Source organism: Lutjanus erythropterus, chromosome 2 (assembly GCF_056507025.1).
Source record: "Lutjanus erythropterus isolate fLutEry1 chromosome 2, fLutEry1.hap2, whole genome shotgun sequence".
NCBI classification, from domain to species: domain Eukaryota; kingdom Metazoa; phylum Chordata; class Actinopteri; order Lutjaniformes; family Lutjanidae; genus Lutjanus; species Lutjanus erythropterus.
Window position 1 is genome coordinate 875551 of NC_139318.1, and position 20196 is coordinate 895746.

Here is a 20196-nt window from a genome sequence, read left to right on the forward strand (position 1 = left end):
ATAAATGAAAGGTGTTTGGTGATTGTGGAGATGAGTGTGCGCACCTCAGCCAAGGACAAGACACACACATACCTGCACTATTAACTTCAATATTTACCAGTGGTGGACAAAGTACTCAACCCCAGTACTTGAGTCAAAGTATCTATACTCCTGGTCAAATATTACTCAACTACAAGTGAAAGTTGCTCAGTCAAAATTTTACTTGAGTTAAAGTACTAGAGTTCTTGCTTTTAAAAACACTTAAGTTTTCAAAAGTACATGTTTTTTTAAAATACTTAAGTATTCAAAAGTACAAATTACAAAGTACATTTTCTAATATCAATACATGCTGTATTGTTTTCATGATGCATTTACAGAAGCTTGTAACTCTCTGAAACCATCTAATGATACAGTGACCTGCTTGTAGAACCACTCTGCTACACAAAGCCTATAGAAACACCTATAAAAACTTCAGCATAGAAATACAATCAAAACCAAAAAGGACAGTTATTGTTATTTTCTGATGTAACTGTATTAAAATCACATCATAAAAGCAGATTGAAGTTAACTGTAAGGAGTTCTCCAAGTCTGTTAAATAACTAAGATTTCTTTCTGGTTTCAGAGGCAGTATATATACATGAATTATGTTGTATTTTTCATTCGGATAAAAAGATCCAACTTTAAAAGCTACCTGGAATAATTAATACTTACAATAACAACCTGAGATTTAATTTTGTCTTTCTCCTGCCGTCACCATTACCGCTTTTTGTTTGAATGACAGAGGGAGAACTTGTTTGCTCTTGTTACAGAGCGCCTGGACGTATTTCTGCTTTTACATCAGTCCCATTTGAGAGGAGCTACTGTGATTGGTTTCTTTCTGTGAGGGACACAGGATGTGACCAACTGCATTTAAGAAAAGAAAAAACACCAATAGCTGACTTCAAAGCTTATAGTTGAAAGGTAACAACAACCTTTGTAGAAATGTAGTGGAGTCAAAAGTACAATATTTGTCTTTGAAATGTAGTGGAGTGAAAGTAATAAGTGTCCAAAAAAACAAATACTCAAGTAAAGTACAGATACACAAAAAATGTACTTAAGTACAGTATTCAAGTAAATGTACTTCACTACTGTCCACCACTGATATTTACACTTTATTTTTGGTGGATATGATCAAAGGACACTTCATTAATCGACACTCATGTGGGGAATAAAGATAATGTAAATCAAGGTGTTTGATGATTGTGGAGCCATTGCGCCGCCAGCGCAAGTGATTCTGCCATCTTACACCAGCGCAAGTGCCATTTTTGCCATGTGGGTAAGATAGCAAATGGGTCTGTGCCGCTGTGGGCGGGAGGTCTAAGCATGAAGGCAAAACGAAGGCGTGGCCAGGTGCGTTTGTTATCTTGTGCTCAGTGTATTGGAGTGAGATGCGCTTGCGCTTTAGACCAGCCAAAACCAGGTCAGGTGCAAAGTCTGTGGTCTATCAGCACAAGATATCACCTGGCGGGCTTGGCTGAAAAACACACACGTCTTCACAATCACAGAACACCGTCATTTATGATCATTCTCTTCCTCACACGGGAGTGTGGATTAGTTAAGTGTTATTTGAACATGTTTTCCATCAGCAATAAAGTGTAAATATTGAAGTCAAAAGCATTTGCGTGTCTCACGCTTGGCTGAGGCACACACACGTCTCCACAATCAAAGAACACTTTTCATCAATGTTAAACAGTCATGCACACATGTGTCTTTAAAGATAAACTCACTAATGAGGAAAAGAATTCTAATTATAAAGCCTAATAAATCAAAACAGACCTGCGAAGTGAGCATGGTTGCGATCACAGCTGTCTGATCGTCTTCATCAGATGAGTCAGTATGACAGGTGGAGCAGCTGTGGTGTTTATGTCTGCATGTTTGTTATGATCAGGAAAAACAATGTTTAAACAATTATGATCTATAACATACAAAATATACAAGACACTATATTTGACCACACGAGTCCGGCCCAACCTCAGAGAAAAAGTTATGTGTGCTTCTATCAGAGTTGGTTGGATATATCTGTGCGTAATTTTGTGCACTTCAAACTTAAGAAACTCTCTCTGATTATTTTGCAGCGGGTCAGAGGAGCGAGGATGGGAGGAGGAGATGATGATTAGGTGGGAGAGGAGAAGAAGAAGGAGCACAGACAGCCGCGTATCTGTGCCTTCACCTGGCTCAGGTGTGCCAGCGGAACCGGGAAGCTTCGTGACTGGACTGGATCTGTTCGCCTCCCCTCTCTACTGCACCATCTCTCTCCCCGCTCCTCAGCCAGTAAAATTAATAATGATGATGCTAATAATTAATTATAAAATACAACACAATTTCAAGGTGCTTCAGTGTAAAACATTACATATCTGCATGACATTTGCAGTTCATATTTTTATTGTATTGGTTTTTGCAGGCGTTACTGTAAAGTAAACTATTTCAGCCTGAAGCTGTTTTGGAGACGTCCTGCTTTCTCCATATATTGCGTGCTCTTGCGCATTCTCTTCTGGAACCAGGAGATCTGTCTCCTCGCTTTGAAAATCTTTTCTCTTTGTTTCTTCCTGGTAAATCCGTCGTTATGCTGACACCGCTTGCACTGCTGGTGCACCTGCCTCTTAAAAGGTGATGAGAGTTGACTTTCTGATTGGTTTATTGCATGTTCGGCCTAAACTCGCCTGTGAATTAATGAGGGCACTTGGGCACATCTGATAGGTCTATCCCGCTTTGTGCTGGTGGCGCAAAGGGCGGGGCAGGGCAAAATATCACTCCCACCCCTGACACAGATGGCAAAAGTGGATTTGGACACACCTTGGACAAATTACATCCATTGTGCGTCGCACTTTCCACTCATGCTTTAGATCAGCATAAGACAGGACCCTCAGGCACAAGTGGTTTTTACCCCAATGCACTGAGCACAAGAAAGCAAACACGCTGACCATGCCTTCGTTTTGCCTTCATGCTGAACTCTAACATTTTGTTGGCAATGTTACCAATGAACACAGCACTGACCCCTTTCAAAATAAAGTTCTGGTGACAGTTTAATAGTAAGCAATAAGCTATTGACTGTCTTTGCTAGATCTTTAATTCTCAGTATTTCCATGATGGCCTTGCGGGCCACACAAAACCTTTCAGTGAGCCACATCTGGTCCCCAGGCTGCATTTTGCTCAGGTCTCATCTAAACTCTACTCAGTATTTAATGGGAATGCAGTTACATAAGAAGAAGAGTGAGATGGTAGCTTCCTAGTGGCCTGAAGACATTGCACTGTGATCAGTGCAGAAAAGCCATGCTGAGTCCTGATGAGCATTGAACACTGAATAACCGTTAGAGATCAACTGTCCAGTGTTGTCTTGAAGTGTCCTTCAAGGCTTTGGAAAACCTCTTCAACAGCAAGACTTAAGATGTGAGGATGGTGGAGGGGGCATTTCAACTCCAACAACATGGACCACATGCAGCTGGCAATGTTTCACACAGGGCCCACTGTTCCTTGACAAAATCAGTCTGTCAAGCACAGCAGAGTCAAAACCCAAAATCAAAGTGATCAGGCAGCGGTACAGAGGCATCAGGCAAAAACACAAACCAGGTAAACAGGCACAGGTCATAAATCCATCAGGCAAAACAAGGAAACAGGCGCGATACAAAGCAGGCATGAGCACAACAACTATCAAACAATAGGGGAAAACTGACTAGTATGAATACTGAGGTGAGAACAAGCAGATAAGAAACTGGCTGAGTAGGCTGGTCACAGATTGGCTGACAGTCAATGCAGGAGGAGTGCAATTGGGTGTGGACAGAGTACTGGCAGGAAAAGCTGGCAGGGGCTGACTGGAGGATGAGCAGAGGGGTGTGAGCAGGAGGAGCAGCAGTCCATGACACATTTGAAATCACCAAATTGGCAGATAAATCTTTCACTGGACAAGAATGGTATAAATATTGTAATCTGAAAAATAAGTGGTAATTTAAGCTGTCAGACAAATGACAATGTCTCTCTGATGTGTAGTGAAGTACATTTACAAGGCTGGGTTAAATGGAAATACTCAACACAAGTATTGTAAATAAAAACAACACAACATGTCATCACAACCAGAGTATCAACAGGCCTTGCAATCTAAAAAAATAACAAAATTAACCTATATATACTATATGAATACCAAATTCTAGCCACATTTTTGAGCAGTTGTTAATGTCAAATGGCATGAAGTCAAACTGTGTTTTAAAAAACGTTTCCATTTTGGCACACCAGGACTCCCACCCAGCCTTGCCCATGACTTATTGAAGGGATAGATGATGGGCTTTAATGTGCTGTGTTCTCCTACACGTCCACACTCACAGTCACACACACAGTCAAAGATCTCATGGTCAGACTGGTTGGAGTAAAGCAATAAAAAAGTGCTGGATGAAGTGGAATAAAGATCACAGGGTGTAATGATAAATACATTCTGGGAAACAGATGTGGTGCGCAAACTCTCTTTGCCCTATCCCATTTGCACGAACCTCCTATCTGTTTGTGCCCTCACCTGCACATGCAATGTCTGCTTTCTGCTGGGCACCAAAATTTGACACAGTTAGACAAAGTCAACTTGAAGGTCAGGAAAGTACTAATCTGCCAGAATATGGATGTGCTGTTTTTTTGCTAACGCTATCCCAGTATCTATGCTAATGTCTTCAGGAGCCACCAATATTTGTTCAAGACGAGTTGTTTCCATGGACACTTCTTGTTGTCAGTGCACCTTAAACCACGCCCGTAACTGCTAGTCGTCCCTCCGAGGACAATGATTGGCTTGCACACGTGGATAGCTTAGAACCTGGCAAGATAGATTCTTGCGTGATCTCATGATCTTGAATGCAGCTTCCTCACAAGGGCCCACACTGAAAAATCAATCATTTTCTGTGTTAACCTAACAATTAATGCAGACAGAATTATCTATGAAAGAGAAATACCAAAAACTGTTTCACATCCAGATTACCTTCCTACTCATGCAGAGAACTACTCAGCCTGTGGAAACAAGTGCCTAATATTTTCCATTAACCCTCCTCTCTCTTTATGGTAGCCCAATGCTAAATCACTCTAAAGTAATGTTTTGCACAAACTTAGATGAATCATCCCCAAATGTTTCTTTAAAAGTGTAGCAGCTGACATGGCTCCTCAAATAAATCAACTCTTCTCTGCTGTTCTCCCTCCCCTAAATAAAAACACAAACATCATGAAGTCACAGTTTTATTATTTCTTAAAGATAGATTTGCCAACATGAAGCAAAAATAAGCTATGTCATATGTCAGATTTTAAAAGCGCTAGTTTATGTCTGGATTTTCATCTTATTTCATGTTCATGTTTCAGTTCACATTAAAAGAACAAGTTAATTGCTTTATTAGTGTGTGTGTGTGTGTGTGTGTGTGTGTGTGTGTAGAGCGTTCAGTAAGCAAGGCATGTTAAAGCAGAAGATCTGGAGACACGATTGGTCAAAATGTTGTCAGGGATTTATAGCAGGATGGCCATTATGGACAGACACTCCACTAAAGACATTAGTGTAGGGTGGCGGCTCAGCAGAAGGTGTTGGTTCCACTGTGTTTTTACAGTACATCAGCGTGACCTGCAAAACAACACAGCATAAGGGCCACAAGACAAACAACACTCAGGGTATATTTTAATTCTAAATCTCCCTGCATGCTTGTCTTTTCCTTCCATCTCAGTCCCTCCCACTGAAGACATGAGACACAGGGAAAGATGTGAGAAGAGATGAATCGAAAATCATTCTGATTTTATTGTATTGTCACTGAGAATGAGCTGTACAGTCTGAATAAATTAATAAGGGAGCACAGTTACCATTTCCAGCACGTCTTAGAAGCTGTGTTCTGTAACTTATTTATATTATAGATCAGTTGAACACGGGTTATCAATTCAGGAACCTGACCCAAGTTTTCCCAACATAGACATGAGTGTCAATGGTGGACTCAGGCTGTCTGAGGGGCAGGGGCCAAAAAAAAAAACAAAAAAACAAAAAAACAATGAATAGAGCACCAGCTGTATGTGGAGGGGGACCAGTGTGCCAAAAAGTCACTTTATTACATGTTCTCTACCTAGAGGGGTTTACTATAAGATACTTTTTCATGTTTTATTTACCATAGGGGCATCCAAGATGGCATTTTTGTATTGTTTTTCTGAACTTAGGGGCATCAGGGGGGGCCCAGCCCCCTACCCCACCCCTGAGTCTACCAGTCATGAGTGTCCACATAACAGACATAAAACAGTAAGAATATGTAAATTAATACACTTACAATAAGAGCAGATCTGAAGAGAATTACATTTGTGTTGCCTGTTAAATTAATGTGTTGCTTAGATGTATTCTTATGGTATGAATGACAATTTCAGCTTTCCAGACTCTTTTAGCTTAAACATTTTTTAAATCAAAATTTCAAGCTGTAAATAGGCATACTTTTCTGAAGTATTGGGCACCGCTGTGGCACAGATAGTAAATCATGTGCCCCATGTTGTGAGGCTATCAGTTCTCTGCAGCGGCCGCCGGTTTGACTCTCATCTGTGGCCTATTTGCTGCGTGTCATTGCCTCTCTCTCTCTCTCTCGCTCTCTCTATCTCTCTCTCTCTCTCTCTCTCTCTCCCTTTCCTGTCATGTCTTCAGCTGTCAATATCAACTAAAGGCAAAAATTCCCAAAAAAAGATAATCTTCAAAAAAAAGTACAAGCCTTTAGTGCTTCAATCCATCTCTCTTGTAGCATAATGTTGCTGTACAAAAGGAAATGGCTTTGCCAGTCTCTGAACGCTGTTGTTCTCTTAAGAAACCCTCTCATGACCTGGGTTCTGAGCTCCACGGGATCTTATATGAATGGTGATGTCATTTTCTAAGAGAGCTGAGTGGTCAATAGGCAGTGTTTTATACACATTTATCTCGAACATAACCTCCTCTGGAGCAGGTTAGGTGTGCTCACAGTTTATTTGCCTTTCAGAATGGTAATATTGCACTGGGCTCATCAGTAGTCAGTGGTTGACTCACCTCTGGGTCACAGTTGCATGTAGCACTGCAGGCAAATCCTGAAACGGTGACTGAAACAATGAGCTCCACAAAATGTAATAAAGCCATGACTCCTGAAACCCCCTCCGACAGAGTCTGAAAAAACAAGGAAGTTGTATTCAGTAAAATGATCAGTCACTCTGTTCTCATTGCATTACTGGCAGACAATCAGCCAGTCAGAATTCTCAGTAATGTTGGAAGAGTGGATCCTTGATTGCAGACAGAAGTAGCCTTCTATTTCTGTTGTGATGAAAATGACACTTGTCACAGGCAGGTTTATCAGCTCTAACTTGCTGGTTAATGTTATTTGAGTGAACTGACCAGACTACCTGAATTTTTATTTCTTTGCACCTGCTTTTTAAAAGTTGGAAACAATGCAAAGGGATACTGATGATATCATGCTAACATGGCGCTGTAATGATGCAATGATGAATAAGGCTGAAGCTTAAAAAAAGTAAAAAATTTTTCTAACTGTCCCATTTTGATGTTCGTTGTCGACCAAAAAAAAGAGATATTAGCTTGTTATTATATAGCTATTTTAAGAAAAATATTTAGATAAAACATAGTTTAGAAATGGAATGAACTGTGCATATACATCTGGTGTAACCCTAAACTCTGTTACAGTAAGCCTCTGGGACTAACTCACTACTGATATGCTACCTTTTAGCCATTGAAGTAGGTTAATTACTACCAGACCCACCTCTTATTGTTAAGCTGAGTGGACAAACAACATTCTATGGAGGTGTTGGGCCAAAGATTAACGTGACTCTTACAGTAAGTGGTTGATTCACTTGTTTTAGCTATGCTTTATAGTTGCAGTTATCCTGCAGATGTTGCAAATAACCGTCAAACCACATACCAAATATAAGTGGCAGTCATACCAGGAAGCATAGCAATATGCTAGCATTCCTACAGCATCCAGAAGGCAGAGAATGGTTCCAGTACAGGAAGCAACTGCTGATACAGCACAGAGACCCAGAGCACCTTTCACCTAGCAGAGAGAAGAGATCATCAGAACATCAGGACATCTAAACTTGCACCAATAGACTGAATAGCTCAGCAACTGGGACATCAACAGGAAGTCTCATGACAGCATTTGATGGAAAGATGAAGGTGTATTCCAGAATTCTCTAGAACATCTGTATCATTGACCTCTTCAGAGAAAACTGGGAGAAAAACACCTAGAGCAGTGGTTGTCAACGTTTTTTCCTTGGGTCCCCCCTACTTGTATCTAAGGACAGCAGAGCCACCCTAGCCTTATAATTGTTTAGATTGTGCCTATTTTTAATATTTTCCCTTGTTTATATTGTTCCTATTTTTACATGTCCTCCTGTTGAAATTGCAAATATATTTTTTTAAAAATCCTCTTATTTATACTGCTTGTTTACTTCTCTATTATTCTTTTTTTTCATTGATGCTTCTTTCTGTTTTTGCTATCTCCTTTGCTGCTGCATGACTGCAAATTCTTCAATTATGGGACTAATAAAGGATTATCTTATCTTAAAATTAGTCTGCAAAATCAACATCAGTTATTATCATTTCCATTCTTAGAACCTTTACCTTTGGTAAATGTCTATTTTCTAATATAAGCTTAGCATTTTTCACTTATTTTTTTGTTTATATACACTCATCATTACCAAAAGAAGAATAATGATTATTATCATTATCACAGAGCCTGGAAACTTACAGAGCTGTGGCCTAGTAAGTATTGTATAATTGAGGACAAAGAAGTGTGTCTTTTTCAACAGTTTTGTATCCAGACTTTTGTATAAATTGTGATTTTAGCTGACATGTGCAAATCTGATTTTGGGGACGTCAGAGGAGACTGTCACGGCCCAGGCCGTGTCACAGGTTTGTTTTTCCTTGTCCTGTTTTCCCCCCTCCCCCTGTCTGTGTCTGTGCTGCGGGCGTGGCAACTCCCTCACCCTCCTGGTTCCTTGATGGCATTCATTCGTCTCACCTGCTCCCTGCTGCTCACCTGTCTTCCACCCAGCAATCAACCCTGCAATACTTAACACCGGCTCTCCTCTCCAGTCCTCGCCAGATCGTTGTGTCTCTGTAACGGTAGTCACACTCCAGGCCTATCTCCAGAATTGAGATTCACCTTGTGTTTGCTAGTAGTTTTCGTGTATACTTACCCTGTTTCTCTGCTGCTTCAGAATCACTCACTGCCTGCCTGCCTGCCAAGTTTTATGCTGGACTAACCCCTCCAACTCTGTCAGCCCCCTTGCCATCTGCCAAATGATTTGTCTTAAATAATAAATGTTTGAATGATTTATGAACTACAAAACAAAAACAATGCAACAGTCAGTATCAGTCCTTTTATAGAATAACACTTATACAATAAAACCATGTAATATCACAGTAGACACAGTCCAGCACATATTGCAATAATTGATATATTGTTTCATCCCTAGACCGTTTTCATTGTGATAGGCATGTTTTATATACTATAGACAAATGATTAAGTGCAAAAAAAGTTTAGCTGTAAAAGTAAAGTAAGGTACTAACCAGACACTGGTTGAAAGTTTTCCCAGCAGCCACTGTCAGAGATCCAGATATGATGTACTGCAACAGACAGACAGACAGACAGACAGACAGACAGACAGACAGAAATATTCTGAGTATAAATCTCCCCATCTGGAAATGGACAAAATCAAAACATCCAATGGACCTTTTACTCACAAATAAAGCTCCCCAAACAAAAATGCCGCTGTAAACTCCTAATGCCACCGCACCGATCGACATAACGATCCCCAGCAGCAGTACCACCAGGCCGATCATGATCTGAACTGTCTGGAATGACAAATACATACAGACAGGAAAGTTCACACTCAGACTCAGTGAAAAACCATGTCAGTTTCTGCACTGATGCTTCGACCTACTACAAATCAAGTGTTCACAGAAACTTTGTTTCAGACAAATGTAGAAAGATGAGGGGAGAGCATTTGAATTTAGGGCTCGGAAATGTTTTCTCATAGATTTTTTTAGCTGATCATTCCAACAATAAAAATAAGACCATCACCATGAGGACAATTGTTCCCAAATTAGTATCTAACATTCAAGATAACAGTGCCATCTGGCTGCCAGATTAATATTACAATTAGATACATAATGTATTTGATTCAAATGTCACGTTTGGGTGGTACACGCTCAAATTTTGAAATATTCTGACCAATTTGTAAAACAGAAACTAATAGAAATTCTACTTGAAAATGGGAGCAAAAAGAGTTAAATGAACCTTATCAGAGTGGACTTAAGTGGCTTTTCCATGTCATACTGTAGAGTTGGGTCTACATTTGAGGAAAGCTGAAACCTTCACATACAATAGATTTAATCGGGTAGTGTTCATAGGGAAATAGATTTTCTACAGTTGTACCTGTATATGAGATCACCATCATTAATTAATCAACAATGAGGTTTAAAGTGCACACAGCTGAAGATACTTCAGAACGATACAGGTTGAAAGATGATTAATACAAGGATATAAAATCAAAATCAAAATTAGATGAGCATATGATGGGTATTTTACTGATCACTGTCTATGTTAAAATAAAATCCCTGCTGTTGCAATTAGCTAAGAACCCAAAAATAGAATATTTTATTTTATTTTTCCACCTCCACCTCCATCTCGCCCTCACATGATTGTAGAAAAATCGTGTTTACACTGGATCATCTTACCCCAAGCTCCAGTGGCCGGCCCCTGCTGAATTTCTGGTTGCCCGCACCAAGTACGGCACCCTGAGGTATGGGGTGCAAATGGGTGACCACCAGCACATTTCCTACTGCAGCTGATGAAGACATGCTTGAAGTAAAACGATTTTCTTCTGTTCTGAACTGCAGCTTCCTGCTCAACGAGAGGTAATGTTCAGTAGGTAATTATTAAGTTAGTTAGTTAATTATTGATCAGCGAATCATAAGTGAGGGATTATGTAGAGCGAGCAGGTCACTATACAGAAATAAATCCCACAGGGGTCCTGCATCACCCTGAAGGGGTTTATTTCTCTAAAGTGACCTGCTCGCTCTACATTATTTCGCGTATTACATCCCGGTATTTAGTAAATAAATCAAAAGTTTGACAAAATGTTGATCCAAATAATATTTTATGATTTCATTGCTTCCGATTGAAAAAATAGTCCGTTCGTTTCTACTGCGTCCGTGGCACCTGAACATTTAAGTCATGGCCCATACCGCGTTCCATTTAGTATTTACTTAATATCTGTCTTCTTCAATTTAGTCAATTTCCTTGTCGTTTAGCTCCTCCGTGTTTTCACCTCTCTTTCTTTCTCTGCGCTGTTCCTCTCCTCTTCTTTTCTTTACTGGGACTGGTCAGCCATTAACTATGAATCCAAAGCCTCCCCAAACATATTAAAATTGATATTGAAAAAAAATATTCCCGTTTTTGGCGGAGCAACAGAAAACAAACGGTTTCTTTCCGCAGGGTGTACATGTTTTTCTGCGGATTGATATGACATAACGTGACCCTCCTGAGTCGATCAGAACGGCGCCCGTAGTAACGGCTTGCTATAGCAACGGTCTGCTACTCCTAGCAACAGTCTGGTGACTTTTTCTCCAGGGGCGCCATAGTGAAAATCAGACAAACATCTTAAGGTATCGCACCAGTGTATTTTCATATACGAAAAGGGCCTTTATTTGTTCTTGCAGAACTAAATGAACGTGTTTTATAACCTGATGGAACTTGTTAAGGTAAATTAAGATACTTCAATTTGTGTAAATCCTTTATAATAATTACATTCTATTTTTAAAATGTATGCTTAAAGACTAAATTAAACAAAAAAATAACTCAATAAGTAAGAAAGAAATCTGACACCACAAACCTTCAGACAATGAAAGAAAATTATAAACACACTAAAACCTATTAAAAATAATTAATTAAAAATCGCCATCTTGTGGCTTAAAATTTACTTTTTGCACATAAATTCTCATTAAGAGATGTAAATATCTCAGTGACTCTGTGGTTAAATGTCTCTGCCTCAGGTATATATAAAGTAGCCTACCTACTTTAAGGTGTGTCACCCACTTTTCTGTACACACACACACACACACACACACACACACACACACACACACACACACACATAAATATTTATTTATGAATAAATAAATAAATAAATAAAAGAATAAATAAAATAAATAAAAACCAACACCACACATTCAGCTCCATTTATCTCCAGTGGGGGAATGTAACTAAGTACATTTACTCAAGTACTTTACTTAAGTCCAACTTTGAATTACATCCATATTATATTACTTTATAGCTCTACTTAACTTATTTACTCCTACATTTACCTGACAGGTACAGTTTCTAGTTACTGAAATGGGACCATTTTATTGCACTATGGTTACTTTTACTTTTCATACTGAGGACAGCTGATAATATTTACATACTTTTACTCAAGTAAGTTTTTAAATGCAGGACTTTTACTTGTAGTGGAATATTTTCACAGTGTGGTATTTTTACTGAATTAAATGATGTGAATACTTTAGCACAGCTCACCTCTATGAAGTAATGATGGGAATTCTGGCTCCTTTTAGAGAGTCGGTTCTTTTGACTTGGCTCACTAAAAAGAGCCGGCTCATTCGGCTCCCAGGTGGCTCAAATCTTGGCTGACCAATCTGAACTGAGTACTTGACAATATGTATATATAGTGTAATAAAGACTGATAATGCCCAGTCAGCCCAGAGAGTTACTGTGCCTATTGACTTATTGGCTAATAAACAGTAACACAGAGGGCTATGATGAATGATTAGTGTGTGTGTGTGTGTGTGTGTGTGTGTGTGTGTGTGTGTGTCTGTGTGTGTGTGTGTGCAATCTACTGAGGAAATACTTATGGGAAAAATAAAGTTGAAGACCTTCACCTTTGGACACCAACTTGCAGCATATCAGTATCATGCAACATTACTTCTACTGACTGGCATCAATGCTAAGTTAATGTGAATGAAGATATTCAACATCATGTTGTAACATAACTTTATTAATATTTTAACATAATTGTTTTTGTAGAGTTACATTTGACCTGCTGTACTCTATCATCAAACTGGCCACATACCATTTAAAGACATCTTAATGACCAATCCAAATTGTACCACTGTACTGGAGGTCAAAGGAATTATTTATTATTGTCCACATTTTTAACAAATGTATCTGTAATCTGATTGTGTCCTTTTATTTGTAACCGTAACAGAAAACATGAACAAATTATGTTATAATTGCAATGTACTGGTAATTATGTGGAGGTCTGGACTTTTGGTTGGACAAAACAAACATATATCTTTTGCCTTCAGTAATTTAGAGGTTTTAGACTGTTGGTTGGACAAAACAAGTATTGAAGATGTCTATGGAGGCAATAAACTGATATACAATAAAAAAAGTTCACAGACAAGTCAAAATACATCTAAGTTTATTATTTAATAAATAATACCATTGTTAATATTTCAAATAAAAGTGTAAAAAGAAATATAAAGCTTTTCCTTTAAAGGGATAGTTCACCCCACAGTGAAAATTCAGTCATTATCTACTCACTGTCATGCCAATTCAAGGTCAGGTTTAGTTTTTTTTTTAGTCCATAAAACACTGCTGGAGTTTCACAGGAAAACAGCATTACAGAATCCCAGAAACTATTGATGTGAATGGTGACCAGTTTTCAATCTGAAAAAACAGCAACAACAACAACAACAACAACAACAACAACAACAACAACAAAAAATGCTTCCATACTGCTAATCTGGCATAATCAGTAATAATAATAAGTCCCACCATCACAGCACATGAACGTGGCTCCAAGATAAGGATCTGCGGTGAAGACTTAGCTAAAAAAAAAACATGTAAATGACAATATGTCAATATGTGGTTTTCACTGCATCTCAACTTCCTCTTACAGTCTTTTATCACGGTGTCTCTCCAGTTCTTGGGGCATTAAAGGGGCACTGAATATGCTAACAATAGACAGTTGTCCACCTCCTCCTGTTTATGATCAAATGGGATTTATCATTCAGCTCATCCGGGTAATTACAGCATGCAGTCACTGTACAAAAGGTTATCCCTGTGCATGCCCCTTTTTCTTGTTATTGTTGCCGCAACTGTAAATTACCACAGCTGTGAAGTCATTGAACGCACCATACACAGACCACTCGGTGCAGAGTGACGATCATCTGAGTTATCTGCCTGCGTGCGTCCATTGAACTGTGAGTGGTGATGTTTTACTTTACGTTGCACTCTGTTAGAGTTATTAAGAGTGTATTAGGGTCGTTAAAGAGTCGTTTTCTCTGTTGTGAATGTTTAAATTGCATAAATAGCTGATAGCTAATTAAGCGGAGCTAACTGCAAACTAGCATCTATCAGTGAAGTTTATGTAGCTGCATTTCAGTTGTTATCTGGCTAGAATATGTAGCTCAAGTGTATTTTGCATTTAAGTTGTATTTTATTTCTAATCAATCTGTATTGTTGTGGTTGTGTTTCAGAAACCACGCACTGTAAACCACTCTGCACAAGATACTGTACATCCTCAAACTCAGATAAACAGTTGAACTTTATTATGGACTCTGCCTCTCCTTAAAGCAATCTGAACATAAAAAGTGTCCTGACCCGACGCCCTGGGGCGGTTGCTGCCACATAGGATCCTCACACACAGTCTATCATACAATTTTGGTCCTTCGAGCCGGATCAGAGTAACTGCTTCAGCCTTCCTGTTCAGCATGGCAGAGAGAGAGCCATACGGAGAGTCTGTTCGCCCGCGCCGACACAGCCAACTGCCATCGTATCTCCAGGACTATGAGGTGCACTACTCACCTAAGCACCGCCACCCATATGATGAGCAGGTCAGACAGACCACTTCTCCAGAGGTTCTTCAATACATTGACGATATGAGGAGGCAACATGACCAACTGCGCCGAGATGTACAGCGTCTAACAGAAGTCATCACCAGGTCTCCTGTACTAGCTCCACAGCACACCATGTCAGCGCCCAGACTGAACGAGGGTGAGACCCCATCCACAGCTGCGCACACTAGTAAGCTGGTGCCAATCGGATGCCATGAGGACCCACATCAGCATGAAAGTGCCCCACAGGCTGCAGTCAGGGACAGGTCTCCACGCCCACTGGACCGTCAGGATGATGTGATCGAGGAGCTCACTAACAGTCTAAGGGGCGCAGGGCTGCATAACCAGGGTGCAGCACAGACACCAACGACTTCTGGTGAATCTTCTCCTCAATCTCAATATCTCCCAAGCACTAAGGGTGAGACCATCCCTTCAACCCGACATTCAGCTGTTGAGAGACAGTCACAGCAGCTCGGTCAAGAAGAACGCAACCAGTGCTCCACACCTGGTGCCACTTCCAGTCCGCCTATGCACAGTCACCACCCTCAACATAGAGCTACAGTCAAGCAGCCTGATAACAGGTATCCTTCCCAGGTTGATGATCATTATCACCATGACAGCAGCTACAATCAGCCTGTCCGATCTAATAGACTGTCTAGTCTGAGAGCTCGTCATGATGATGACTACTACAGAGGAGATCACAACTATCCTCCCCCTGATGGCCGGAGCTGTCCTGACAGGCGTTACCGTCCCACTCATGACTATGGCTCTTATTGTCATCCGGATCGGTACAGGCCCCAGGATAATTGTTACCCTCCTCAATATTCACCTGATCGCCGGCAACCAGATACCTGGCCTCATATCCCAGCTCCTCTCAGCAGACCACCACCGGCAGAGCCTTACCGTGGACCTCAACCAACAATCCCTGATCTCGTGCATGAAGATCCACGTGAGTTTGCAAGATTGAAATTAGCTCTTGACAACATACTCCCATTCAATGCCACCGAACACTTCAAGTTTCAGATATTGACAGACCACCTTAAATGTGAAGAAGCACTGCTCATTGCTGATTCGTACATCAACAGTCCATTCCCATTTACTGACACCATGAGAGCACTTACTGAGATGTACGGTCAACCTCAACATCTGGCCTTGAAGAGGATCACCAAACTGATGGACGGGCCTAACATCAGAAGTGGTGACATCAGAGCCTTCAAGTCATTTGCACTCCAAGTCCGAGCACTAGTGGGTATGTTGCACCAGTTGGGAGAACAGGGTTGGACGGAGTTGAGGTGTAGCTCACATGTATCTCGCCTCTTAGCTAAGTTGCCGTACGACCTAAGAGCCAACTTCCAGAGATATGTGAATCCTCTCCACACCCCCATTCCTACACTGCTCGACCTAGCTGAGTGGCTAGAGTATGAAGTGCGTGTCCAGGTGATTGGAGACCAGTACTGTGACCACTCAGACAGAGAGAAATCAGCTCCACGGAAGGAGAGGCGTCCAGAGTACAAGTCTCACAAAGCTACGACCATTCTCCACGGCAGCGAACAGAAAGGAAAGTCAGAGAAAGACACGACTGCCACCCAGGAGAAACCAAAGAAATACTGCCCATTCTGTGACACTGTGCAGCACTACTTGAATCAGTGCAGTAACTTCAAACTCTTGTCAAGAGAACAGAAGACGGAGTGGATTAAGGCCAGCAAGAGGTGTTGGAGATGTGGCCGTGACCACCAAGCGGCTAAGTGTAATCTCAAAGCTAAGTGCAAGCAGTGTGAACGGCGGCACGTCGAGGTTCTTCATGAAGTCAATACCAGCCAAAACGCAGCATCTGGTGAACCCAGCACGCCTGTAGAAAGCGCCTGCTTGGTAAGTTCCATTTCTGAGACACTCTACGTGGATCGTCCTACCAGCAGCAGCCAGGTTCTACTCAAGTTGAGTCATGTCACCCTGAAGAGTGGTACCAAGGTGATTGAGACCTATGCAATAATGGATGATGGTTCGGAGCGCACCATACTCTTGTGTGAAGCGGCAGATCGTTTGGGGCTGCAAGGTGAACCTGAGGACCTAGCACTCCGCACTGTCCGGCAAGAAGTATGCACCATCAAAGGCGCCGCTGTTTCATTCACTGTAGCTCCCGCATCACAGCCTGGCAAGTCTTTCCAGATTCACAGAGCCTTCACCGCCAAGGAACTGGGCCTCGCCCGCCATACGTACCCAGTGAAAGTTCTACAGGCGCGGTACCATCACCTACGTGACCTGCCACTACCGGACATAAGGGAGGCACAACCACTGCTGCTCATCGGATCAGATAATCCGCACCTTATCACCCCAGTGGAACCGGTCCGTCTGGGTCCCCCTGGTGGACCTGCTGCTGTGCGCACCAGACTCGGATGGACTCTACAAGGTCCCTCAAGATTCCTGCATCACAGGTTTACACCACAGCAGTGTCTCTTCACTTCCTGCGCCTCACCTGAAGCCGAGCTCTTCAGTCACGTCGAAAGACTATGGCAAATGGATACTTTACCATATAGGAGTGAGCGGCTCATTACCAGGTCCAGACAAGATGCTGAGGCCATCCGAAAGCTGGAGGAGAAGTCCATCAGGATTACAGTGGATGGAGTGAAGCGCTACGCCACCCCATTATTGTGGAAGGAGAATCTTCCCCCACTCCATGCTACACAGGAAGCTGTCATGGCTCAGCTACGTGGGACAGAGAGGAGGCTAGCCAGACAACCAGAAAGAGCAGCGGCCTACTCTAAGGAGATCCATAAACTCCTTGATGCCGGCTATGTCACACCTGTGCCACCTGCAGAAGCAGCAAAGAGCAACCATTCATGGTTCATCCCGCACCACATGGTGCATCATAATGGTAAAGACAGGATAGTCTTTAACTGCTCCTTCACCTTTGAGGGTCAGAGCCTGAATGACCACCTCCTGCCAGGGCCCGCACTGGGAGCCAGCTTGTTAGGAGTCCTCCTTAGGTTCCGGGAACACCCAATTGCCATCAGTAGCGATGTGAAGGGTATGTTCCATCAGGTCCGTCTGCTGGATGAAGACAAACCCTTCCTCCGCTTCCTGTGGCGAGACATGAAAGCAAATGACAAGCCTACTGTCTACCAATGGCAGGTGCTCCCTTTCGGGACTGCATGCAGTCCGTGCTGCGCTATCTTTGCACTGCAGTCTCATGTCCAGAAGCACACCAAGCCAGAGGAGGATGCCCGTCTCTCCGTGGAACGCAACTTCTACGTGGACAACTGTTTGCAGAGTCTCCCCTCGGAGATGCAGGCGAAGAAGTTGGTGGACCGCCTGCAGTCTCTTCTCAGGGAGGGTGGATTCGAACTGCGGCAGTGGGCCAGTAATGTTCCAGCGGTTATTGGTCACTTACCTGCAGAGTTGCAATCGGAGAGCAGTGTACTGTGGTTTTCCCAAGAGTCAGCCGATCCTCAAGAGCGCACTCTAGGACTCATGTGGCAGTGTAAGTCTGATACACTTCGGTACAAGCACCACCAGAGTGAACATCCAGAGCCAACTATGCGCAACATCTACCGCCTTCTTGCCAAACAGTATGATCCTCTTGGGTTCCTTATTCCATACACGACCAGAGCTAAAGTCATCGTACAACATCTCTGGAACAAGAAACGAGGTTGGGACGACCCCCACCTACCAGAGGATCTGCTCCAAGCTTGGCATTTGTGGGAAAGTGAACTGTCCCAGCTGTCACAGATCGTCCTGCCAAGATGCTACACCAACCCCAGTCTGGACTGCAGTAACAGCATTCGGAGCATTCATGTGTTCTGTGATGCTTCTGAGCGCGCATATGGGTCTGTAGCTTATCTGCGCACTGACAGAGGTGAAGGACAAGTCCACATAGCCTTCTTGGCAGCAAGGTCAAGAGTGGCGCCCAAGAAGCAGCTCTCGATCCCTAGGTTGGAACTGTGTGGAGCCCTAACAGGGGCACAGTTGGCTTCAGTCTTAAAGAAGGAGCTCACTCTGGACATCCAGGAGGTGACGTATTGGACAGACTCCACTACTGTCCTCAACTGGCTCCATTCGGACTCATGCCGGTTTAAAGTCTTTGTTGGCACCAGAATTGCCGAGATACAAGAGCTCTCCGACACACATTCCTGGCGCTACATCGACTCAGATACCAATCCCGCCGATGACATCACGAGAGGGAAGACATTGACTCAGATTGCTGGAGAGAATCGCTGGAGCCAAGGACCATCATTCCTTCAACTGCCGGCCAACCACTGGCCGAAGGCACCAGTGGCAGAACCCACAGAGGAAATAGCTGAGCTGAGGAAGACAGCGTTCTGCGGGCTATTGGTGGGGCAGACCAATCCAGCAGTACCTGACATTCAACTGTTCAACACCTACCAGGAGCTGCTGGAAGCCACCACACAGTCGCTGCATGGGGCGGCCGCTCTCACTGACCATCCTGCTGCTGATGACTTCCGAAAGGCAGAGCTGGCACTGCTAAGACATGCTCAGGCAGAGAGCTTTCCAGGGGAGTTCGCCCTATTGAAAGCAGGGAAGGCCATCCCATCCAGTAGCCGGCTACTTACCCTGGCCCCTGAGTACGACGCATGTTCCGATCTGATCAGAGTGGGAGGTAGACTCCGTAGGTGTGATAGCTTGAACTCTGAAGTTCTGCATCCAATACTTCTCGACCCCTCTCACCCAGTCACAAAGCTTCTAATACAGCACTGCGATGCTCAGCTGCATCATCCTGGAGCTGAACGTGTCTTTGCAGAGCTCCGCAGGAAGTACTGGATACTGAGAGGTAGAGAAGCAGTGAGGAGACATCAACACCGCTGTCCTGAGTGTAAGAAGTGGAGAGGCCAACCTGAAGTCCCAAGAATGGCAGATTTGCCCCCTTCAAGTTTGAGGATCTTCCGGCCTGCCTTCTACTCAACTGGCATGGACTGCTTCGGCCCTATGCTCGTTAAAATAGGGCGGCGCAATGAAAAGAGGTGGGGCATTGTTTTCAAGTGCCTCACAACTCGGGCGGTCCACCTAGACCTGATGGTGAACATGGATGCCGATTCCTTCTTGATGACGCTCCGACGGTTTATAGCTCGTCGAGGGAAGCCTTTCGAGCTACTTTCAGATCAAGGCACCAACTTTAAGGGTGGAAGCAAGGAACTGCATGAAGCATTCAAAGCCATGGAGCCAGTCCTCCGAGAACAGCTGGCAACAGAGCAAATCCAGTTCCGTTTCAATCCCCCCAATGCTCCTCATTTTGGTGGCTCTTGGGAAAGGGAGGTGCGATCTGTGAAGGCAGCCCTGCGCACTACATTGGGAGCTCAAACTGTGTCAGAAGA

The 20196-nt window shown here is 42.8% G+C and overlaps 1 protein-coding gene across 2 annotated transcripts; it reads right to left on the reverse strand.

Moving 5' to 3' along the window:
• Positions 1-5386: 5386 nt before the first annotated feature.
• Positions 5387-11481, reverse strand: LOC146330991 (membrane-spanning 4-domains subfamily A member 4A-like). 2 transcript variants are annotated; one of them, XM_084743758.1, is made up of 7 exons: positions 11305-11476; positions 10712-10877; positions 9716-9826; positions 9542-9598; positions 7890-8021; positions 7013-7126; positions 5387-5593 (listed from the first exon to the last, which is right to left on the reverse strand). In XM_084743758.1, the coding sequence occupies exons 2-7, from the start codon at positions 10832-10834 to the stop codon at positions 5474-5476; spliced, it is 657 nt and encodes a 218-aa protein (XP_084599884.1). In that variant the 5' UTR covers positions 10835-10877; positions 11305-11476; the 3' UTR covers positions 5387-5473. The 2 variants fall into 2 exon arrangements, with proteins under 2 accessions (XP_084599884.1, XP_084599893.1); XM_084743767.1 differs by lacking the exon at positions 9716-9826 and having other exon boundaries at positions 11305-11481.
• Positions 11482-20196: the final 8715 nt, after the last annotated feature.

Coding starts and splice junctions, on each gene's coding strand:
- LOC146330991 (XM_084743758.1), bottom strand. CDS start 10,834: ATGTCTTCATCAGCTGCAGTAGGAAATGTGCTGGTGGTCACCCATTTG. Junction 9,827..10,711: donor GCCGGCCACTGGAGCTTGGG/GTAAGATGATCC, acceptor TTGTCATTCCAG/ACAGTTCAGATCATGATCGG. Junction 8,022..9,541: donor AAACTTTCAACCAGTGTCTG/GTTAGTACCTTA, acceptor TCTCTCTGCTAG/GTGAAAGGTGCTCTGGGTCT.